This window comes from Entelurus aequoreus, linkage group LG11 (assembly GCF_033978785.1).
Source record: "Entelurus aequoreus isolate RoL-2023_Sb linkage group LG11, RoL_Eaeq_v1.1, whole genome shotgun sequence".
Taxonomy (NCBI): domain Eukaryota; kingdom Metazoa; phylum Chordata; class Actinopteri; order Syngnathiformes; family Syngnathidae; genus Entelurus; species Entelurus aequoreus.
The window spans coordinates 3,642,485-3,668,515 of NC_084741.1; the positions used below are offsets into that span (position 1 = coordinate 3,642,485).

General features: G+C 37.7%; 2 protein-coding genes across 2 annotated transcripts in view; one reads left to right on the forward strand and one right to left on the reverse strand.

Annotated features, from left to right (window-relative positions):
- On the forward strand, positions 1-6,953 carry pnrc2 (proline-rich nuclear receptor coactivator 2). The gene is made up of 3 exons (XM_062062296.1): positions 1-295; positions 581-807; positions 4,288-6,953. The coding sequence occupies exon 3, from the start codon at positions 4,311-4,313 to the stop codon at positions 4,743-4,745; it is 435 nt and encodes a 144-aa protein (XP_061918280.1). The 5' UTR covers positions 1-295; positions 581-807; positions 4,288-4,310; the 3' UTR covers positions 4,746-6,953.
- The window catches only part of srsf10a (serine and arginine rich splicing factor 10a), a 21,787-nt gene continuing 2,314 nt past the window's right edge, over positions 6,559-26,031 (reverse strand). Inside the window, exons 2-6 of the mRNA XM_062062297.1 lie at positions 25,017-25,121; positions 24,390-24,493; positions 13,213-13,369; positions 13,082-13,132; positions 6,559-7,376 (exon numbers count right to left, since the gene is read on the reverse strand). Of these exons, the coding sequence (XP_061918281.1) occupies positions 7,121-7,376; positions 13,082-13,132; positions 13,213-13,369; positions 24,390-24,493; positions 25,017-25,121 (673 nt within the window). The 3' untranslated portion in view covers positions 6,559-7,120. The remainder of the gene's footprint in view (positions 7,377-13,081; positions 13,133-13,212; positions 13,370-24,389; positions 24,494-25,016; positions 25,122-26,031) is intronic.

The following is a 26,031-nucleotide window of genomic DNA, read 5'->3' on the forward strand; positions in this document are numbered from 1 at the left end:
GCAACTGGCAGGCTCGCCCCCTGATTGGTCAGAGCGCGCCTGGCTCGCGACGTGATTGGTCGGAGGCGCCGCCGCCAGCTGCTACATAGACGCGGCCGGGAGGACATTTTGTTGCTACTCGGACTGCAGTCGGCGAAGAGAGAAGAAGGAGGCCACGGCTTCTTTGTTGTCTTTTTAAAGGAGTGTGTTGAAATAAAAAACATCACTGCGCTTCCCTTTCGACGCCAACAGAAGGGATTCTGAGTCCACAGTAACCCAGACGAAAGGCTTTGACCAACCAAGCCTGAAGAAGTCGGTAAGAGAATTACACATTCGCCATTGACGGAACGCTTCTTTTCTTTTGTTAATGTGCCGTCAAACATGGCGCCACAACCGAGTCGCTACATTTACATATTGGAGTATAGTTCTTGTTCGGTAATTAATTACACATTATTACGTAAAGCTACTTTTGTCCTGTGACACTGGAAGGTACTTTAAGCACACTGAAGGGAAACTGCGTCATCTCGCTGAACACGGAAGTGGCTCCATTTTTAATGACGGTGTTATTGTTATTATTATTGTTAATAAAGTCTTATTTTAGGTGCCCGACTTCGCTGACTACGTGCGCCGGGGTGAATTCATGTTCAGCTCGGCTCTACGACCAAACGACGCCCATTGGCACACAACAACCAGACGAAGCACCGCGACGGGACAAAAGCAGCCCGAAGCCCGCAGGAGACGACCCAACAGCCGGAGGCCGCTTGGAGGCGAAAGACTGAAGACGACGACGAAGAGGGGCTTTCTTTTCCCGTTCGTGGCAACAAAGAGGTGGGTCGAGGTTGTTTTCGTCGCCGCGGTGTACTTGAGCTCAGTTGGGGGGGGGAAGGGCGGCGCTTTGCTGCCATTCTACACGTAGCCTGCGTCTGCAGCAGTCTGCGCATGCGTGGCAGCTGCACCTTCAATGACGTATTTGTTTTTGTCTTCTACGACGTAATTTAATACCAACCTTACGTTTTTTGTTTTTTGCTTACTAGTACAGAATACTGTTGGATATAAAAACACTGATTATTCATTTTTATTGTACAATAACCGTGTATTGTGTTGCACACCATTGTTTCTGCTACCATTTTTATATTCCCACCGGAAGGTCAAGGTAATGATTTCGGCACAACAAAGTTCATTTAATACACAAGTTCATGTATTTGTTTAATTGGACAAAATATGCTTTTTTCTACACAAGTTTATTATATTTGTTTAATTGGACAAAATAGGCTTTTTTCTACACAAGTTTATATATTTGTTTAATTGGACAAAATAGGCTTTTTTCTACACAAGTTTATATATTTGTTTAATTGGACAAAATAGGCTTTTTTCTACACAAGTTTATATATTTGTTTAATTGGACAAAATAGACTTTTTTTCCTACACAAGTTTATATATTTGTTTAATTGGACAAAATAGGCTTTTTTTTTCACAAGTTTATATATTTAATTGGACAAAATAGGCTTTTTTCTTAAGTTAATGTCAGTATGTGTACCGGTGTTTCTGCTACCATTTTATATTCCCACCAGAAAGTCAAGGTAATAATTTCGGCACAACAAAGTTAATTTAATACACAAGTTTATGTGTTTGTTTAATTGGACAAAATAGGCTTTTTTCTACACAAGTTTATATATTTGTTTAATTGGACAAAATAGGATTATTCTACACAAGTTTATATATTTGTTTAATTGGACAAAATAGGCTTTTTTACACAGGTTTATATATTTGTTTAATTGGACAAAATAGGATTATTCTACACAAGTTTATATATTTGTTTAATTGGACAAAATAGGCTTTTTTCCTACACAAGTTTATATATTTGTTTAATTGGACAAAATAGGCTTTCTTCTACACAAGTTTATATATTTAATTGGACAAAATAGGCTTTCTTCTGCACAAGTTTATATATTTGTTTAATTGGACAAAATAGGCTTTTTTCTTGACATGTTTATATATTTGTTTAATTGGACAAAACAGGCTTTTTTTCTACACAAGTTTATATATTTAATTGGACAAAATAGGCTTTTTCCTACACAAGTTTATATATTTGTTTAATTGGACAAAATAGGCTTTTTTCTAAAGTTAATGTCAGTATGTTTACTGGTGTTTCTGCTACCATTTTATATTCCCACCGGAAAGTCGAGGTAATAATTTCGGCACAACAAAGTTAATTTAATGCACAGGTTTATGGGTTTGTTTAATTGGACAAAATAGGCTTTTTTCTACACAAGTTTAATTGGACAAAATAGGCTTATTTCTACACAAGTTTATTTGTTTATTTGGACAAAATAGGCTTATTTCTACACAAGTTTATATATATAATTGGACAAAATTGGCTGTTTTCTACACAAGTTTATATATTTGTTTAATTGGACAATATACGTTTTTCTACACAAGTTTATGTATTTAATTGGAGAAAATAGGCTTTTTTTTTTAAAGTTAATGTCTGTATGTTTACAAGTATCTTATATAAGTATAAGTCTATCTGATAGCTCAGTTACAGCTCTTTTTATTACCAAATATGTGTTATATGTGTTTTATGTTGCACGTTTGCACCAAGAAAAATTCCTAGTTTGTGAACCCGTTCTCAAACAATGGCGATAAAACTATTGATTCTGATCTTCTTTATGCCATATTATTTTATGTAAACACCTGACCGAGCCATGGCATTAGTCACTCAATGATGACATTTTAAAATCACAGATTTATTAGCCAAGTAAGTTGAACACCAAAGGGATCTGACTGGTAAATACTGTGCTATCTTTGTTAAGGCAACAATTATGAGAGAAAAGTACTGTGCCATTATTGTATAAAAGAAACATTTAAAGAAGGAAAAAGACATTCAATAAATCAAAGGAGCACCAAGTTGATGCAACCAGTTTCCCCGTCAGGGGCGCTTTTTTTTTTGCATACAGCTACTAAAGCAAAACAAAGCAGGAAGTGGGCAATAAATAGTACATGTTATGCACAGAAAATATGGTGGCCTCTGCGGTGCTCCACACCATCGACTGCTGGGGGCAGCCAGACAGGAACAGACCTAGACTCTGTCCTAAGCTGCCCACCAGCTCTCAGTGAGCAAACTCTAGGGAGATCCAAGTGTCCGATACATGCTTATTTTGCCAGGGGTTTTGTCAAGTTGGTCCAACATGATGCTGGCTCTGCATCTTCGACATGATTTTTAGATGTAAACAATGAGGTGAATCCTGGTATTTAAAGGATAAAAACATTTTCCGCTGAGTAAGCATAAAGATGGCCTAAAAGTAGGGGTGTAACGGTATGTGTCTTTGTATTGAACCGTTTCGGTACGAGTTTCCACATGAACTGCCTCTGTCTTTGTAAGTAGTCTACACAGCACCCAGCAGCGGACTCTCCCCAAATGATGATAACCACCTCCCAGTCAACTACTAGCGTTGACCTTCTAGAAATGTAAAAGGCAGCTCAGCTCGCTCGCAGTCCTGGCTTGAGGTGAAGGTTAATTCGCTTTTAGCGTAACGTGAGCTCATTTTGATGTGTGTGTGTGTTACGGACAGCAAAGCCCTGTCTGTTATTTCACTTGACCTTTTTCTGTGTTGAAGCAGCAAAAAAGGACATTATGTTAAATGAAGAGTTTCTGTCTCTGATAGTTGATATAATAATGTAAGTGCATCATAAAGCCTACATGCACTCCATGGTGTTCAGGGATGAATAGTCTCTCCTATTGCTATTGTACCATTTTTTTCAGCTATAGTTACATGAATCATTAGTAATGCAGCAGCCTAGTTTTGAATGGCAGGGTCCCTGCTATCACATGTTGATAATAAAAAAAACATTCACATAATAAAAATCCACTAGAGGCTTCCCAAATGCTGTCATAAATTAAGCATGATGAGTTGACTTGAACATTTTTGTCATTTTATTCAATCTGAGCAACAAGTTGAGGCAGTTTAATGTTGATTAACGTGGGCAGAATTATTATAGTGTTCCCAATGTTTAAAGGATAAAGCCATTGTTTACAAATTTGGTAAATAAATAACCAAAAAATGTATATTTTGTTTTCTTACTGTACCGAAAATGAACCGAACCGTGACCTCTAAACCGAGGTACGTACCGGACCAAAATTTTTGTGTACTGTTACACCCCTACTTAAGTCTTTTGAAAAATGGATGTTTAATATTTTGAATGGTTGTAAATAATCATTATTCAGATGTGATCGTGTTTTACATTTTGTACTTTTCATGGCATTGATTGATTGATTGATAATTAGTGATGTCATGTTGTGTTCCCCAGGTGACACTCAGTTTGGCAGCATCATGGGTGGTGGAGGCGGAGAGAGAATCAACATTCCAGGCCCTCACCACGAACGCCCCAAGAAGAAGAACCATCAGTTGGGCCGGGCCAAGCCGAGAAGCCCAAGCGGCGCCGTCGTGGCTGCGTCCGCCACAGGGGGTGCCGGCGTCCTCCACCGCAAGGGCGCCGTCTACCACAGGTCCCCAGAGGCCGACAAGGGCGCGGCCGTCCGATTTGCCGTGTACGAGCAGAACTGGGAGGGGGCCGTGTCCCACCTGAACACGCTCCTGATCGCCCAGGGCAGTCCCAGCTACGCCGGGCCCAAGTTCAGCGAGCCGCCCTCGCCCAGCGTGTTGCCCAAGCCCCCCAGTCACTGGGTGTCCTTCCCCATCAGGGGGTGTGACCACCGGGAGATGATGGCCTTCCAGCTCAAAAGCCTTTTAAAGGTGCAGGCCTGATGGGGGCGGGGCTACCTCTGAGGGCACCCCCCCACCAGGAACACTTCTGTGCTGTGATAAGTGAGGCTCATTTTGATCTTGACTTTACAGCTCTGCTGCCTTGCTGGTGGGTGCTGCCCTCAGACCACTCCCCCACACTTTAGCTGCTGTTTTGTTCTTTTTATTTTGGCTACTCGAAGCAGATTGGGTGCACTTATTTTTAACGTGTAGTTCCCTTCTATCACTGATAGTCATGTGGACACTTTTGTTTCCTTCTCCGTGGGTTGCCTGCAAGACTACAGGTGTTTAAACACGTAGTCAACTTCCCCTACCATTTTTCAAAATAAGAGCCTCATGTTCTTGTTATGAACTAAATTGCGACGCTCAATTCCGCAGGGAAAGAATGGGCGGACATCATGGCACACCTGTTGGCTCCTGTACCTTTTGTTGTTGTTTTGACTGCGCTGTGCGCACATGCACTATAGGGGCCAAGCTGGTCTGGGGCCCACAACTCTTGTGTTTGCTGGGTGTGTGGAACCAAAGTAATGCTAGGACAGCTTCTTGTAGCACCTCCAGTCTTTCTCCAAGCCAGGCCTGTGCAGCTTTTGACACGCGGAAGAGGACCAGGCTTCAGACTTGTGGCCCCCATCTGGGCCCCCACGTCTCAGGCCGCCGTCCTTGTGGGCTGCACCCGCCTTGCTTGGACAAAGACACTCGAAGAAGCTGTCTGTGTTTGTGTGTGACGGAAGATGTGAAACAAGCGTCGTGGTTTACAAGAAGTCACCATGAAGTTGGGAGACGTGTCACTCGCCAGTTAGCCCGTTTTGCACTGCGGTCACTTCATGTTCATACGTTACAGGCACCATACTGTGCGTCATGTTCATACGTCACAGGCACCGTACTGTGCGTCATGTTCATACGTTACAGGCACCATACTGTGCGTCATGTTCATACGTTACAGGCATCATACTGTGCGTCATGTTCATACGTTACAGGCACCATACTGTGCGTCATGTTCATACGTTACAGGCACCATACTGTGCGTCATGTTCATACGTTACAGGCATCATACTGTGCGTCATGTTCATACGTTACAGGCACCGTACTGTGCGTCATGTTCATACGTTACAGGCACCGTACTGTGCGTCATGTTCATACGTCACAGGCACCGTACTGTGCGTCATGTTCATACGTTACAGGCACCGTACTGTGCGTCATGTTCATACGTTACAGGCACCGTACTGTGCGTCATGTTCATACGTTACAGGCACCGTACTGTGCGTCATGTTCATACGTTACAGGCACCGTACTGTGCGTCATGTTCATACGTTACAGGCACCGTACTGTGCGTCATGTTCATACGTTACAGGCACCGTACTGTGCGTCATGTTCATACGTTACAGGCACCGTACTGTGCGTCATGTTCATACGTTACAGGCACCGTACTGTTGAATCAACAGATGCGTAATCGACTATCTTTAATTTTTTTTTACATGGTTTTTAAATCGGACGAGCCAGTTTATTTGCTTTCCCCGTTTTCGAATGTTTCTAGCCAGATTAAAGATGACAAAGCAGCATTTAAATCACGTATTTCAGGAGCCATGTAAATAAGTGACATGTAAAGTTCTTGTAGCATATTGTGTACATTTGCAGGCCCGCCTTGAGGCTTGTTGACAAAAAGTATTTTTAGTAATAACACTGAATGTATGAGACATGCTCGGGACGTGTCGACTTCAATGCTGAAGAATATTTTTGTTAAGAAAAAAGGAAAAGTAATTGCCAGTAACCTGCACTGAAGTCTTTCTGGAGATGTTGCACATTTTATATTTTGTACGTAAGCAGTGTAGGATGCAAACATGAACTAACATGGACCCAATTCGCTTCTGAGACCGTAATGCACCACTTTGATTTCTGGATGAACATTTTATTGAAGACCCCTCCAAAGTTAAGCATTTTTAAATCATGTTTCTGCTGTTCTTCCGCCAGCTGTTCTCCATTGTTCTACTTATTTGTTGATTCAGTGCAAAGTGGTGCATTGCAAAGTCTCCTGTGCTAAATTAGATACAATTGGCTATTAATTTGAATCCCCTCTGACAAAGTCATCTATGTGAAAGAAAATGCCCTCAATGAAGATTTGTAACAATTGGTTTATAAACGCTGAATATAATGAAATCAGATTTAAACAAAATTTTTCAAAGAAAAAATAAAATCCCTTTCCCTCCCCCTAAACTTTGTTGTGCTTTGTGATTTATTTAAATTCCTCAGAAATTGTATGCATGTCCTTTTTATTGAGTACTGAACAGAATTCCCTTCAGGATACGACACAGAAAAGTCTACTATCTAGTAGCATGAATCAAAGTATTAACGGAGACTAGAACTTAAGAGGTTGGAGCAGCTCACCGACCTCCCGCCTTGCATTCGGCCCAGGACCTGGACCGTGAGCGGGACACAGACCTGGACAAAGACCGTGACGGAGATCGTCCTGATGAACGCTTGTGGGCACCGGGGTTCTGGTGGAACTCTTCTGCGGGACTCCTGGACCGGCTCCTTTTACTCTTGCCTTTGGACCTGGAGGGCGAGCGGGACCCTGAGCGGTTCCTGCCAGTCCCTTCATGCTGGGTCCTGTGGCGGTTGTGTGCGGCGCTCTTGTGCCTGATGACAAAGGAGGGCTTACAACTTCTACTACAACCATTTCAATACGTGACATTTCTGGTTGTATTTTCAATATTAATATACTTGTTACATTTCTGAACATTGTTCTAGCCACACTTACGCTAATTTACCAAACTTAACATCTAACATAATTTGATTACATTTTGTATCCCAATTATAATTTGACAAAAATGTAAGATGACATTTTAACATCAATTAATTTAAATTGCCTTTGGTTTTAACCTTTTAAAAAAGGGGTGATTTAATGCAATACCAACTTTACCCAATGATACACCTGTTCTATGTATTTAGCCAAAGGGGTACCTAGAAAGTAGTTCTAGAAGAGAATGTCATCAATGAGCTCGTTACAAACACAAAAGTACAACATTGCATACTTTTTGAATGTCATTCCTATTTAAATGATAAATGGGTTATACTTGAATAGCGCTTTTCTACCTTCAAGGTACTCAAAGCGCTTTGACACTATTTCCACATTCACACACACATTCACACATTGATGGCGGGAGCAGCCATCAGGAGCAAGGGTGAAGTGTCTTGCCCAAGGACACAACGGACGTGACTAGGATGGTAGAAGGTGGGGATTGAACCCCAGTAACCAGCAACCCTCCGATTGCTGGCACGGCCACTCTACCAACTTCGCCACGCCGGTGACATGTATTTCCACAATCAATAATTTGATGGACTGATCTTTATAACATAGGAATTGTTTATATAAGCTAAAAGTACTGTGGAAGAGGAACAGTTTCACAAATTCCTCAATAAATTCACTAAAACGTCTTCATGGACTGACTGAGTATGTTTAGCGCCTTGAAAATCAACTTCTACCTTGAAAGTCATTTTTTGGTCTTTAAAAATCAACTTTTACCTTAAACATAATTTTTGTCTTAAACCATTTTTTGTCATGAAAATCAACTTTTACCTTGAAAATAATTTTTTGTCTTGAAAATCAACTTTTACCTTGAAAATCATTTTTTGTCATGAAAATCAACTTTTACCTTGACAATTATTTTTTGTCATGAAAATCAACTTTTACCTTGAAAATAATTTTTTGTCTTGAAAATCAACTTTTACCTTAAACAATTTTTGTCTGAACCCATTTTTTGTCATGAAAATAAACTTTTACCTTGAAAAATTTTTTGTCTTGAAAATCAACTTTTAACTTAAAAATCATTTTTTGTCATGAAAATCAACTTTTACCTTGACAATTATTTTTTGTCCTGAAAATCAACTTTTACCTTGAAAATTATTTTTTGTCATGAAAATCAACTTTTACCTTGAAAGTCATTTTTTGGTCTTTAAAAATCAACTTTTACCTTGAAAATTATTTTTTGTCTTGAAAATCAACTTTTACCTTAAACATAATTTTTGTCTGAACCCATTTTTTGTCATGAAAATCAACTTTTACCTTGAAACATTTTTTGTCTTGAAAATCAACTTTTAACTTAAAAATCATTTTTTGTCATGAAAATCAACTTTTACATTAAAAATAATTGTCTTGAAAGCCATTTTTTGTCATGAAAATCAACTTTTACCTTAAAAATATTTTTTTTCTTAAACCATTTTTTGTCATGAAAATCAACTTTTACCTTGAAAATTATTTTTTGTCTTGAAAATCAACTTTTACCTTGAAAATTATTTTTTGTCATGAAAATCAACTTTTACCTTGAAAGTCATTTTTTGGTCTTTAAAAATCAACTTTTACCTTGAAAATAATTTTTTGTCTTGAAAATCAACTTTTACCTTAAACATAATTTTTGTCTGAACCCATTTTTTGTCATGAAAATCAACTTTTACCTTGAAACATTTTTTGTCTTGAAAATCAACTTTTAACTTAAAAATCATTTTTTGTCATGAAAATCAACTTTTACATTAAAAATAATTGTCTTGAAAGCCATTTTTTGTCATGAAAATCAACTTTTACCTTAAAAATAATTTTTTGTCTTGAAAATCAACTTTTACCTTAAACATTTTTTTGTCATGAAAATCAACTTTTACCTTAAAAATAATTTTTTTCTTAAACCATTTTTTGTCATGAAAATCAACTTTTACCTTGAAAATAATTTTTTGTCTTGAAAATCAACTTTCACCTTAAAAATAATTTTTTGTCTTGAAAATCAACTTTTACCATAAAAATAATTTTTGTCTTAAACCATTTTTTGTCATGAAAATCAACTTTTACCTTGAAAATCAACTTTTACCTTAAATATTTTTTTGTCATAAAAATCAGCTTTTACCTTGAAAATCATTTTTTGTCTTGAAAACCATTTTTTGTCATGAAAATGAAGTTTTACCTTAAAAAATCATTTTTTGTCATGAAAATCAACTTTTACCTTCAAAATCATTTTTTGTCTTGAAAATCAACTTTTACCATAAAAATAATTTTTGTCTTAAACCATTTTTTGTCATGAAAATCAACTTTTACCTTGAAAATCAACTTTTACCTTAAACATTTTTTGGTCATGAAAATCAACTTTTACCTTGAAAATAATTTTTTGTCTTGAAAATCAACTTTTACCTTAAAAATAATTTTTTGTCATGAAAATCAACTTTTACCTAAAAAATAATGTGTCTTGAAAACCATTTTTTGTCATGAAAATCAACTTTTACCTTAAAAATAATTTTTTGTCATGAAAATCAACTTTTACCTTAAATCCTTTTTTGTCTTTGAAAACATTTTTTTGTCTTCATTGGGTAAGTCCCGGAAATGTGACATGGAACCATGAGATGTTTATAAAACAACTTTGCCTTCATACTTCCTCCAAACACGCAGCAGGAGCACACATGCTTGGGCTTTTGTCTACAACTGATTAATATATGAGACAAACACGTGACATTCATGGTTAATGTACAATTATTTGACTACTTACAAATGTTTGGTGATGAAGTTTACACGCTGGGATTTCTATAGTTACAAAGATCAAAGTGTCCGTCGTTTAAAACACTAACTCGGTGTACAACATTCATACTTTGTTGTCCAATCCTTGTTAAAAGTCATATTTTTGCAATGTATTTAATTTATTTCCCCCAGGGTTGATTGAGTGGTCTTCTTCTATTCACCCTACTGCTGCTTCACTGTGACACATATGCCTCACTGCCGCCCCCTGCGGGGTGTTGGGAGTACTGCACACATCATCAACTCTAGTGTGAATGGTTTCATCAAGACTGTGTGGGTGAGATGTGGGCCGCCAGTTGAATAGAAAATAAACACACTAAATAGATGTGTTATTTATGTGCTGTGGCACCATCTTTTGGACAAATGTGCTCACTGCAGGTACTGCCGTGCACATCTATTTAGACTAGAGAAGTGGTCCCCAAACTGCAGGCTGGATATGGCCCGCCCACATCCAAAATCTGGCCCGTGGGAAGTCCCACGGGTTAATATATATATATATATATATATATATATATATATATATATATTTTTTTTTTTTTTTAAAATTTTGATTATTATTATTTTAAATTCGTCCTTTTTAATCAATTTTTTACTGCTTGTTACTCTCTGGGTCTCCTAGCCGCTCAGGCAAATCATATAGTCTAAAAATGCATTTTCCCATGGATAACATGACATCATCGCGCCACAGCAAGTGTGCGCTCTTTCAGTGCGAGAGGAATATATGCAGTCGCGATCAAAAAGGTTGTCCTGAAGAATTTGGAGGTAATCCTCCTTTTTCATTGTCCCATTTAAAAGCAGCAGTTCCATTGGCAGCCAAACAGGCCCAGAGCATAATACTACCACCACCATGCTTGATGGTAGGCTTGGTGTTCCTGGGATTAAAGGCCTCACCTTTTCTCCTGTTGTTTCATCTGACCACAGAACTTCCTCCAGAAGGTCTTATCTTTGTCCATGTGATGTCAGATGAAACAAAAATGGAGCTGTTTGGCCACAATACCCAGCAATATGTTTGGAGGAGAAAAGGTGAGGCCTTTAATCCCAGGAACACCATGCCTACCGTTAAGCATGGTGGTGGTAGTATTATGCTCTGGGCCTGTTTTGCTGCCAATGGAACTGCTGCTTTAAATGGGACAATGAAAAAGGAGGATTAGCTCCAAATTGTTCAGGACAAGCTAAAATCATCAGCCCGGAGGTTGGGTCTTGGGCACAGTTGGGTGTTCCAACAGGACAATGACCCCAAACACACGTCAAAAGTGGTAAAGGAATGGCTAAATCCGGCTATAATTAAATTCTTAGAATGGCTTTCCCAAAGTCCTGACTTAAACGTGTGGACAATGCTGAAGAAACAAGTCCATGTCAGAAAAGCAACACATTTAGCTGAACTGCAGAAATTTTGTGGTCAAAAATTCCAGCAGAAGCTTGTGGATGGCTACCAAAAGCGCCTTATTGCAGGTCAACTTGCCAAGGGACATGTAAGCAAATATTAACATTGCTGTATGTATACTTTTGACCCAGCACATTTGCTCACATTACATTTTCAGTTACAGCTCATGTTATTCTATTCTGTGTTATGTGTTCTATGTTGCACGATTGCACCAAGTAAAATTCCTAGTTTGTGAACCCATTCTCAAACAATGGCAATAAAAACTATTCTGATTCATTACTAGGACTTAACACGACGTTAGTTTATCTGCACAAGCAGGTCTTCGTAGTTATGTTTAGGCATAGCAACCACAAAAGAACACAAACTAATGCGATTTCTTGTCTTTTCTTTACGTTTAGTTCTGCTCTAAAACACTAATTTTGTCGTCGAGAATAAACCATAATTGCCAACCCTCCCGTTTTTAGCGGGAGGATCCCGGTATTCAGCGCCTCTCCCGACAACCTCCCGGCAGAGATTTTCTCCCGACAAACTCCCGGTATTCAGCCGGAGCTGGAGGCCACGCCCCCTCCAGCTCAATGCGGACCTGAGACTGAGTGGGGACAGCCTGTCCTCACGTCCGCTTTCCCACAAAATAAACAGCTTGCCTGCCCAAAGACGTCATAACATCTAGGGCTTTTAGAGAGTGCACAACTGCGCACACAACAAGGAGACGAAGCAGAAGAACGAGGAAATTACAGACATGGCGGCCGAAGTGATATACTCATCATGAACGGAGAAGTTAAACAGGACAATACTGCCATCTAATGGATAGCCACTGGAACACTGAAATTCAAGTATTTTTTTTCTTCTATGTAAATAAAAAAAATAAATAAAATAAAATATATATATAGCTAGAATTCACTGAAAGTCAAGTATTTCATACATATACATATATATATATATATATATATGAAATACTCGAGTTGACTGCGCTGACCAAGCCCACCTCCCGATATTGGAGGTCTCAAGGTTGGCAAGTATGGAATAAACTCGATCGCATCACAGAAAGTTTTTCAAAAAAATCTAACGTTCAAACAAACATTTTACAAAGCGATCACTGCAGACACGAGCCAATTGTATTCCACAAAGTGATATCTTTAAGAGCCATTTCCTTCGAAAGCACTTTCGTTTTTTCCTGACTTTATGAGCCACTTCTTCCAGGACTCTATGAAAGCTCTTTATTATCTATTTCAACGATTGGAAAATGGCATTTTCTGCTCCAACTCTACACTCACTTGCATTAATGCTTTGCTCAAACTAGTTGACCAAAAAAAAACGGATGTAAATATTGTCTCCGGTCCTGACACGACTTTCTTCAGCCTTCTGGCTAAAATGATACACCGGTGTTTTATTTTATTTTCCACTTACATGTCATTTTCACGGCTTCTGCTGCGCCCGTGTCGGCTGTAGGAGCGTGACCTGGAGCAGGAGCAGGAAGACAACCATCAGGGGTGACTGAACAACTCAAAAAGAGCGTGTTCAAAAGGTCGACTTCGTACTCTCTGGGGCTATCGGACCTGCGCCGAGGTCGGCGTTCGTAGGAGGGGCTGCGGGACCAGCGGCGGTCGTAGCTGCGGCTCCGGGAGCGTCTGCGGTGGCCGTCGTCGTCGAAACTGCGCGGAGAATGCCGCTCCTTGGTCTTCATCTGGTTGGGAGCTTGAGATCCAAGAGCAGGTATTAAGCAGTCTTCTACAACTTTAGGACACTGGAACCTCTGAGGCCAAAAGTCAATTTGTTGCATTACAAAGCTATTTTTAAAGGCAGTTTAGAACTAATCATTTACTTTTTTGTCACTTCTTTTAGTAGTTTTATTTCCAATGGTACAAACAAGATGAAGTAGGCGTGGCACAGTAACACTGGCTGCTTGTTGGCAATTTTTACCCTAACTTTACAATATATTTGAAGCATTATATCCTGCCCTCTTGAGTTTTTCACCCTAGATAAAGATTTCCGACCACACTTGAGACGTACTTCAAGGCTTTCAGGTGCTCCAAGTAAACTAAACTAGGTTATGATCATGCGATGTAAACATCTGACTGAAACTGTTATTTTTATTCATGATATTTGTGACAAAGAATCCTGCTGACGTGGTGCAAACTCACTTTGACGGAAGGACAGCAGCCATACCTCGGGAAACAAAAAAATCTAGCTGCATATTAGACAACAACATACAGTTAGGTCCATAAATATTTGGACATTGACACAATTTTCAGTATTCCAGCTCTGTACAACACCACAATGGATTGGAAATGAAACGATCAAGCTGTGCTTTTAGTGCAGACTTTGAGCTTTAATTTGAGGGTATTTACATCCAAATCAGGGGAACGGTGTAGGAATTAACACATTTCATATGTGCCTTCCACTTTTTAAGGGACCAAAAGTAATTGGACAAACTAACAATCATAAATCAAATTGTCACTTTTTAATCAATCAATCAATCAATCAATCAATGTTTATTTATATAGCCCTAAATCACAAAAGTCTCAAAGGGCTGCACAAGCCACAACGACATCCTCGGCACAGAGCCCACACAAGGGACGTCGGTGTGAATGACTATGAGAAACCTTGGAGGGGACCGCATATGTGGGTAACCCCCCCTCTAAGTACAGTCCCTAGTGGATCCACATAACAGTGAGAGTCCAGTCCATAGTGGGGCCAGCAGGAGACCATCTCGAGCGGAGACAGGTCAGTAGCGCAGAGACGTCCCCAACCGATGCACAGGCAAGCGGTCCACCCCGGGTCCCAACTCTGGACAGCCAGCATCTCATCCATGATCACCGGAACCGGAATAACCCGGCGAGGGGGCAAAGGAGAAAAGAAAACGGCAGATCAACTGGTCTAAAAAAGGGGGGTCTATTTAAAGGCTAAAGTATACAAATGAGTTTTAAGATGGGACTTAAATGCTTCTACTGAGGTAGCATCTCTAACTTTTACCGGGAGGGCATTCCATAGTACTGGAGCCCGAATAGAAAACGCTCTATAGCCCGCAGACTTTTTTTGGGCTCTGGGAATCACTAATAAGCCGGAGTTCTTTGAACGCAGATTTCTTGCCGGGACATATGGTACAATACAGTCAGCAAGATAGGCTGGAGCTAGACCGTGTAGTATTTTATACGTAAGTAGTAAAACCTTAAAGTCGCATCTTAAGTGCACAGGAAGTCAGTCCAGGTGAGCCATTATAGGTATATATGTATATAAAGGTATATACAGTATAGGCGTAATATGATCAAACTTTCTTGTTCTTGTCAAAAGTCTAGCAGCCGCATTTTGTACCAACTGTAATCTTTTAATGCTAGACATAGGGAGGCCCGAAAATAATATGTTAAAGCAGGGGTCAGCAACCTTTTTGAAAGCAAGAGCTACTTCTTGGGTACTGATTAATGCGAAGGGCTACCAGTTTGATACACACTTAAATAAATTGCCAGAAATAGCCAATTTGCTCAATTTACCTTTAACTCTATGTTATTATTAATAATTAATTATATTTACACTTAATTGAACGGTTTAAAAGAGGAGAAAACACGAAAAAAATTACAATTAATAGTTTATCTTCAATTTCGACTCTTTAAAATTCAAAATTCAACCGAAAAAAAGAAGAGAAAAACTTAAAAAAATAATTTATGGAACATCATTAGTAATTTTTCCTGATTAAGATTAATTTTAGAATTTTGATGACATGTTTTAAATAGGTTAAAATCCAATCTACACTTTGTTAGAATATATAACAAATTGGACCAAGCTATATTTCAGCCCTTTGAGACACTTGTGATTTAGGGCTATATAAATAAACATTGATTGATGATTGATTGATTGATTGATTCTAACAAAGACAAATCATTATTTCTTCTAGATTTTCCAGAACAAAAATTTTAAAATAAATTTAAAAGACTTTGAAATAAGATTTAAATTTGATTCTACAGATTTTCTAGATTTGCCAGGTGCAAATTTTTTTTGAATTTTAATCATAAGTTTGAAGAAATATTTCACAAATATTCTTCGTCGAAAAAACAGAAGCTAAAATGAAGATTTAAATTAAAATGTATTTATTATTCTTTACAATAAAAAAAAATAAAAATGTACTTGAACATTAATTTAAATTGTCAGGAAAGAAGAGGAAGGAATTTAAAAGGTAAAAAGGTATATGTGTTTAAAAATCCTAAAATCATTTTTAAGGTTGTATTTTTTCTCTAAAATTGTCTTTCTGAAAGTTATAAGAAGCAAAGTAAAAAAAATAATGAATTTATTTAAACAAGTGAAGACGACGTCTTTAAAATATTTTCTTGGATTTTCAAATTCTATTTGAGTTTTGTCTCTTAGAATTAAAAATGTCGGGCAAAGCGAGACCAGCTTGCTAGTAAATAAATAACATTTAAAAAATAGAGGCAGCTCACTGGTAAGTGCTGCTATTTGAGCTATTTTTAGAACAGTCCGGCGGGCTACTCATCTGGTCCTTACGGGCTACCTGGTGCCCGTGGGCACCGCGTTGGTGACCCCTGCGTTACAGTAATCGAGACGAGACGTAACGAACGCATGAATAATGATCTCAGCGTCGCTTGTGGACAAAATGGAACGAATTTTAGTGATATTACGGAGATGAAAAAAGGCCGTTTTAGTAACACTCTTAATGTGTGACTCAAACGAGAGAGTTGGGTGGAAGATAATACCCAGATTCTTTACCGAGTCGGCTTGTGTAATTGTTTGGTTGTCAAATGTTAAGGTGGTATTATTAAATAGATGTCGGTGTTGAGCAGGACCGATAATCATACTTTGTTGCAAATCCTTTGCAATGACAGCCTGAAGTGGGGAACACATAGACATCACCAGACGCTGGGTTTGGTCCCTGGTGATGGTCTGCCGGGCCTCTGCTGCAGCTGTCTTTACTTCCTGCTTGTTCTTTGGGCATTTTCCCTTCTTCAGCAAGGGAAATGCATGCTCAACCGGATTCAGGTCAGGTGATTGACTTGGCCATTGCAGAACATTCCACTTCTTTGGTTGCTTTCGCAGTATGCTCGGGGTCATTGTGAAGCGCCGTCCAATGAGTTTTGAAGCATTTGGCTGAATATGAGCAGATAATATTGCCTCAAAAACTTCAGAATTCATTTTGCTGCTTTTGTCAGCTGTCACATCATCAATAAATATAAGAGATCCAGCTCCACTGGCAGCCATGCATGCCACTACCACCACCATGCTTCACCAATGAGGTGCTATACTTTGGATCTTGAGCAGTTCCTTCCCTTCTTCATACTCTTCTCTTTCCATCATTCTGCTACAAGTTGATCTTTGTCTCAACTGTCCATAAGATGTTGTTCCAGAACTGCACAGGCTCTTTTACATGTTTCTTGGCAAACTCTAATCGGGCCTTCCTGTTTTTGAGGCTCACCAATGGTTTACACCTTGTGATGAAACCTCTGTATTTCCTCTGGTGAAGTCATCTCTTAATTGTTGACTGGGGTACAGATACACCTACATCCTGGAGAGTTTTCTTCATCTGGCCAACTGTTGTGAAGGGCTTTTTCTTGACAAGGGAAAGGATTTGTCTGTCATCCACCAGACTTGTTTTCCGTGGTTGGTGTTGCTGAGCTCAGCAGTGTGTTCTCTCTTTTTAAGAATGTACCAAACAGTTGATTTGGCCACACCTCATGTTTTTGCTGTCTCTCTGATGGCTTTGTTTTGATTTTTCAGCCTAATGATGGCTTGCTTCACTGATAGTGACAGCTCTTTGGACTTTATATTGAGAGATGACCTCCCCACATTCCAAATGAATATACCACACTTGAAATGACATCTAGGCCTTTTATCTGCTCTTTGTAAATTAAATAAATGAAAAAAAACAAGGGAATAACACACACTTGGCCATGGAACAGCTAAATAGCCTTAAAAAGTGGAAGGCACATATAAAATGTGTTAATTCCTACACCGTTCACCTGATTTGGATGTAAATACCCTCAAAATAAAGCTCAAAGTCTGCACTAAAAGCACAGCTTGATTGTTTCATTTCAAATCCATTGTGGTGTTGTACAGAGCTGGAATACTGAAAATTGTGTCAATGTCCAAATATTTATGGACCTCACTGTATTGTCATTTTTCCTTTTATGGTTTTTGAAATGACAAATGTAAGGACGCAGCGGCTGGTTTTAAATGCAGAGAAAACAAAGTGTATGTTCTTTACCACATCAAAAACGGTAAGACCAGCACTGTGTGAGAACATTTTAACAAGAAATGGGCAACACATTGTGTTAGTGTCTTCTTTGAAATATTTAGGATTTTGAATTGATGACCTTGAGTTTTAAGGAGCACATTCAGTATGTTGTAAAAAACTGAAACTTTTACTGGGATTTTATTACAGAAACATGCCTTGCTTTACTTTTACTGTGAAACAGAAATGGGTGGAAACAACCTTTTTACCTGTTATTGACTATGGAGATGTGTTGTACATGAATGCTACTGCTGGTTGTCTCCACAAGCTGGATAGTGAGTACCACGGGGCACTGAGATTCATCACCAACTGCACTCCCCTTACTCACCATTGTGTGTTATACTCAATGGTTAACTGGACGTCTTTATGTGCTTATCTGTCTTGTCTTTTAACAAAGAAACAAGGAAGTCACAATTTTCGTTCAATGAATGTTCTGCAATTTGTCATCCTCAAAGTAAGAACTGAACTGGGCAGGAAAGCATTTAGGTTTGGAATAACCTACGCTCGAATCTTCAACTTCAAACCCTTGTTACATTAAATGAGTTTAAAGCTTCTGAGAAAGGACTGCAGTCTACCTTGTCTGTATGCACATGTGTTATATTAAACCAGATCTAACAAAGGTCTTAACTCCTTCTCCTTCTATGCCACATCAATATGGAATGCACTCCCAACAGGTGTAAAAGAAAGGGCATCTCTATCCTCCTTCAAAACCGCACTAAAACAACACCTCCAGGCAGCTACAACCCTGGACTAACACCCTCCCCCCACCACATCCCACCTCCCCTGATTGTAAATAATCAAATGTATATACTTGTTCTTATGCTTTCTGAGCTCACTATGTTCACCGCTCGCTGTACATATCCTACCAAGTCATACCTACACTGTTTCAATGTCCATTTCTAAGAGGATATAGTTGTTGATGACTGAAGTATGCTGATATCAACCAAACCTAACCCCCCCCTCCACATCCCACCCCCAGGATTGTAAATAATGTAAATAATTCAATGTATATACTCTGATGATTAACTTGTGTGATGACTGTATTATGCTGATAGTATATATTTGTACCATGAATTGATTAACATGGAGCCCGACTTATCGGGGTCTTACCATTTAGTGGTCAATTGTACGGAATATGTACAGTACTGTGCAATCTACTAATAAAAGTCTCAATTAGAGATGTCCGATAATATCGGTCTGCCGATATTATCGGCCGATAAATGCGTTAAAATGTAATATCGGAAATTATCGGTATCATTTTTTTTATTATCAGTATCGGGTTTTTTTTTTAATTTATTTTTTATTTATTTATTAAATCCACATAAAAAACACAAGATACACTTACAATTAGTGCACCAACCCAAAAAACCTCCCTCCCCCATTTACACTCATTCACACAAAAGGGTTGTTTCTTTCTGTTATTAATATTCTGGTTCCTACATTATATATCAATATATATCAATACAGTCTGCAAGGGATACAGTCCGTAAGCACACATTATTGTGCGTGCTGCTGCTCCACTAATAATACTAACCTTTAACAGTTAATTTTACAAATTTTCATTAATTACTAGTTTCTATGTAACTGTTTTTATATTGTTTTACTTTCTTTTTTATTCAAGAAAATGTTTTTAATTTATTTATCTTATTTTATTTGATTCATTTTTTTAAAAAGTACCTTATCTTCACCATACCTGGTTGTCCAAATTAGGCATAATAATGTGTTAATTCCACGACTGTATATATCGGTTGATATCGGTATCGGTAATTAAAGAGTTGGACAATATCGGCATATCGGCAAAAAGCCATTATCGGACATCCCTAGTCTCAATCAATCAATCAATTATGTTTTATGTGTTGTTTACTGTTTTTAATGTAACCTTGCTGCTGCCCTCTTGGCCAGGTCTCCCTTGGAAAAGAAATCTTTGATCTCAATGGGATTTTACCTGGTTAAATAAAGGATAAATATTTTTTTTTTAATGTATTCTAAGTTGTAAAATACAGCAAGTACGAGGTGGCCAATAATGCAGCTAATTGGGAATACACTATTGTGCTTATAAAGCCCTCTAAAACATTCAAAATCCACCAACAATACTTCATTTACATTCCGTGAACTGAATATTTACCAAGAATTAGCAATATTGTTCTAAGTGCTGTTTAGCCGCAGTGATTACAGAGTGCTAACTGATGCAGCTACAGTCTTGATGTACTGAACTGCTGGTGAAAGTTCATACTAGATTATAAACCATGTCTCTCACCTGGATGATAGTAGAAGGTTGTGGCCATAAATCAAGAAGTTGGTCAACTTTGACATCCAACTTAAACCCGGAGATAGCAAGAATTACACTTTTTTTTAACCTGCTGCAGGTAATATTTACCATATTAACTATTTTTGGTTTGTTGTGTTAGGAACAAAAAGCCCTGCCCTTATTGAAAAAAAAGCACACTTTCACTAGTAATTCCTTTACTTCCAAATGTAACTTTTGAGAACTGTCGAAAGTTGTTTATGATGAAGAAAAACAAGGTACATTTGTATTTTGTCACAGATTTGAGACATTTTCAATAATAAGGAGCTCATATCTCTAAATTAATACAGAAACTAAGTTGGCAGCATCTTGCTTTGTCTTCTTATTATCGGCCCTCCATGTGTTCATGGAGGGCCGCCACAAATAAATGAATGCATGAGAATCACTGAATTGTGTGGTTGGCCTTTAGAAGGTTCCAGTGAGTACCGTATTTTCCAGACTATAAGCCGCACCAGTATATAAACTGCACTTACTACATTTTACAAGTCGCAGATAAATGCGTTGTGAAATTAGTTATTTACACAAAAAGATTTTGTGAATGTTTCCAAACAATAAAACAAAACAGAAAAGTCATTGACATCTTTATTCATCCTTTATAGCAGTGTTTTCAACCTTTTTTGAGCCAAGGCACATTTTTTGCGTTGAAAAAATGCGGAGGCACACCACCAGCAGAAATCATAAAAAAACGAAACTCAGTTGACAGTAAAAAGTCGTTGTCGCAATTGTTGGATATGACTTTAAAGCAGGGCTGCTCACACTTTTTCTGCAGGCGTGCTACTTTTCAATTGATCAAGTCGCGGGGATTTACCTCATTCATATATATATAATTTATATTTACTTATTTATGAAATATATGTTTTTGTTAACAAGTTAAAAGGTGTTTAATGATAATGCAAGCATGTTTAACACATATAGTTAATATTGTTAATAAATTAAAGGTGTTTAATGATAATACAAGAATGTTTAATACATATAGTTAATATTGTTAACAATTTAAAGGTGTTTAAAGATAATGAAAGCATGTTTATCACATATAGTTAATATTGTTATCAAGTTAAAGGTGTTTAAAGATAATAAAAGCATGTTTAACACATATAGTTAATATTTTTATCAAGTTAAAGGTGTTTAAAGATAATACAAGAATGTTTAATACATATGGTTAATATTGTTAACAAGTTAAAGGTGTTTAAAGATAATTAAAGCATGTTTATCACAGATAGTTAATATTGTTATCAAGTTAAAGGTGTTTAAAGATAATACAAGCATGTTTAACACATATAGTTAATATTGTTAATAAATTAAAGGTGTTTAATGATAATACAAGAATGTTTAATACATATAGTTAATATTGTTATCAAGTTAAAGGTGTTTAAAGATAATAAAAGCATGTTTAACACATATAGTTAATATTGTTAACAAGTTAAAGGTGTTTAAAGATAATGCAAGCATGTTTATCACATATAGTTAATATTGTTAACAAGTTAAAGGTGTTTAAAGATAATACAAGAATGTTTAATACATATAGTTAATATTGTTAACAAGTTAAAGGTTTTTAAAAATAATGCAAGCATGTTTAACACATATAGTTAATATTGTTAACAAGTTAAAGGTGTTTAAAGATAATGCAAGCATGTTTAACACATATAGTTAATATTGTTAACAAGTTAAAGGTGTTTAAAGATAATACAAGAATGTTTAATACATATAGTTAATATTGTTAACAAGTTAAAGGTGTTTAAAGATAATGAAAGCATGTTTATCACATATAGTTAATATTGTTATCAAGTTAAAGGTGTTTAAAGATAATGCAAGCATGTTTAACACATATAGATTCCTTTCTTTCATGAAGACAAGAATATAAGTTGGTGTATGACCTGATTCTGATGACTTGCATTGATAGGAATCAGACAGTGGTAATGATAACGTCCGCATTTTCAAATGGAGGAGAAAAAAAGTCCTCCTTTCTGTCCTATACCACATGAAAGTGGTTGGTTTTTGTCATCTTATTTGTCCAGCTTCCGTATTTGTATACACTTTACAAGAAATACATTGGCGGCAAACTCCATAGCTTGCTAGCTTGTGCACGCCAGCTTTCTGAGACTCTTATTTTGTTAAGTGCAGGCAGGATGAAGCAGCGCTTTTATTGTGCAACTGTGCAGTCGGTCTTTGGAGTTTTGACGACAGGTACGGCGCCAGAGTCTGTTGAAATAAAAAGTGTTTCTCGCCTTCCTGTCTGTAATTTTTTCTTAATAATGAGCTGGCAGCTGCCAGCGTCATCTCAGAAGACCCTCGGGTGCCGTGAATGTCAATCAAGTGACGAAAGTGACGTCATAGTGAAGATTTATGATCGCTCATTTTTAGGACTATTTTTTTAATGCCTGGCTGGCGATCGACTGACACACCCTCCGTGATCGACCGGTAGCTTGCTATCGACGTAATGAGCACCCCTGCTTTAAAGCATAACCAAGCATGCATCACTATAGCTCTTGTCTCAAAGTAGGTGTACTGTCACCACCTGTCACATCACACCCTGACTTATTTGGACTTTTTTGCTGTTTTCCTGTGTGTAGTGTTTTACTTCTTGTCTTGCACTCTTATTTTGGTGGCTTTTTCTCTTTTTTTGGTATTTTCCTGTAGCAGTTTCATGTCTTCCTTTGAGTGTTATTTCCCGCATCTACTTTGTGGACGCCATCTTTGCTCCACAGTAAGTCTTTGCTGTCGTCCAGCATTCTGTTTTTGTTTACTTTGTAGCCAGCTCAGTTATAGTTTTGTTCTGCATAGCCTTCCCTAAGCTTCAATGCCTTTTCTTAGGGGCACTCACCTTTTGTGTACCGTATTTTTCGGACTATAAGTCGCACCGGCCTAAAATGCATAATAAAGAAGGAAAAAAACATATATAAGTCGCAATGGAGTACAAGTCACATTTTTGGGGGAAATTTATTTGATAAAACCCAACAAGAATAGACATTTGAAAGGCAATTTAAAATAAATAAAGAATAGTGAACAACATTCTGAATAAGTGTACGTTATATGAGGCATAAATAACCAACTGAGAACGTGCCTGGTATGTTAACGTAACATATTATGGTAAGAGTCATTCAAATAACTATAACATATAGAACATTCTATACATTTACCAAACAATCTGTCACTCCTAATTGCTAAATCCCATGAAATCTTATACGTCTAGTCTCTTACGTGAATGAGCTAAATAATATTATTTGATATTTTACGGTAATGTGTTAATAATTTCACACATAAGTTGCTCCTGAGTATAAGTCGCACCCCCGGCCAAACTATGAAAAAACTGCTACTTATAGTCCGAAAAATACGGCATTTTTGGTTTGAGCATTAGACACATTTTTACCTGCACCCTGCCTCCCGCTGTTCCCGACATCTACAAAGCAATTAGCTACCTGCTGCCACCTACTGATATGGAAGAGTATTACACGGTTACTCTGCCGAGCTCTAGACAGCATCGACACTCAACAACACATCATTTGCAGACTAGAATTACTGCTTTGCAAAAAATATTTTTGAACCAAATAGGTGAAATTAGATAATCTCCCACGGCACAGTGGTTGAAAAACACTGCTTTATAAGATGAGTAAGATATTCTCCTTTTTAATATGATGTTCAATATGTTTAATCAGGATTTTGATTAGATTTTTATTAAGGATCCCCATTAGCTGGTTGCCTCAACAACCCACTAGTCTTCCTGGGGTCCACAATTCAATACAATTACAAGTAAAAACATATAATTATAACTACACAATACAGAAAAAAATAAAAGTATCAATAAAAAAACAAGCAAACAATTTAGTCACAGAATAATAATTACCATATAAATATAACTACACAATATAAAACCAAACAAATCATCAACGAGCAAACTAATTTAAAGACTCAGATAAAATATTACTCTCTTTTTAAAAACCTGTTTACTTTCTGATTCTTCTGCCTTGTACTTTGTAAACACTTTTGAGTTTGAACAGTTTCTTAAAATGGATAATTTTAGCACGTTGTTTGCTTTCTTTGCTAAATCCATTCCAGAATTTAGCAGTTAGCATAAAAAAAATCCATTAGGTTGATCGCACCTTGGGGAAAAAGTAACAGCTTATAGTCTGGAAAACACGGTGCTTTGAGGGGGAAAAGATGAGTTTAGGCGCTCTTACTCTTGCGGTCTCCTTGGGCGAACTGGATCTCGATCTGGCGCCCACACACCCACTTGCGGTCCAGGTAGTGGAGGGCGTCCTCGGCATCGCTGACGTCTTCGAACGTGCTGACATGTGTTAAGGCTTTTTTGTTTTGGTGGTGACATTAGAACATGAACACATTCTTTTCTGGCCATCATTGATATGTGGATCAAGATTGCAATAACAAGTCTGTGATTGGTGGACAAGACAAATGTCGCAGGTGAATCAGGTTAGAGGAGGATACGTAAAGTTTGTTTGGTTACCTTTGTAACATGCTTGACCTTTGACCTTGAGCTTGCTCTTTAATGCCTTGGCAGACGAATTCGCCGCTTGTCTTTGCCCAATAAACACTTTGCTTTTCTGTCCTTTGGCTTTTCTCCTCTGTACATCTTCATGCTTTTGCTCTGTGCGTTCTAGCGCTTCTGGTCTTTGGCTGCAATCTACTCTCGACTACTTTCGCTTTCTCTCTTTCTTTGGGGAGAAAGAATGGGCGGGCAGAACTCCAGAACTGTATCTTTACCATTCTGAGGTAACAACAGAAGAAATAGTGGTTAGCAGTGAGCGCCCTCAGGATGGAAGAACACACAAGAAAATAATAAAGGATATTGAATGTAAGCAAATCCTCTTGCCCGCCGCGTATAGAAGTCAAGTGGAATGTAGACGTCTACAATAGGCCCATAACGACCAAACTCACGTCGTAAATCTTCTGGCCTAAAGTGTCATGAAATAAACACATTTATTCCGGTGGCTGGCATGGCCACCTTGGAGCTGAAGCCCACAATCTGAGTGTGAATACACACAATCTATACACTTCTACGTGTTAAAGGTTTGAATTGAAGTCAACACACAGTCAATACAACACATTTGAATTGAAGCTGAAAAGAAGCACCACACATTTACAGCAACATAGAAAAAAAGATGACATTTTGGGTGAATTTGTACTGGAAAACCACTCAACAAAATAGAATACACATTTAAATGTTAATCTTTACAATTGAATTACTCTTCTTCATTACCAGAGACATTTTATTTGTATCATCTACAATTTATAGTAAATTATAAACATGCATGATTGGAAAAAATCACAACTTACTTCATGCTAGGAGTGGCGCCTACTTTTTAGCACAACTTTGCAAACACATTGCCTTTTATTTACAAGTATTTGTGTGAAAATGTTATCTTGCAACTTCATTCTTGTACAGTTCTCACAATATCAGCACTTAAAAAGACACAAAACATCTGAATATTGCCGCCAAACACTGCGAGTAACACTACAAAAAAGTTGGATTAAATATATATTTTTTAATGTTTTAGTACAACGTTATAGCAATATATCATAACACGTAAAAAAAACTAAAAACAATGATGATCATGATGTGTAGTCTTTATTTGTAATGATTGTCTTACCTTTCCAAATTAAAAGCATACAGATAACATCCAGGTGGGTATGTAGTAGACCTGGGCGATATATCGATTTAATCGATAAATTTGAGTTTCTTGTTGTGCAAACACTATCAATCAATCAATCGTTTATTTATATAGCCCTAAATCACGAGTGTCTCAAAGGGCTGCACAAGTCACAACGCCATCCTCGGCTCAGATCCCACATCAGGGCAAGGAA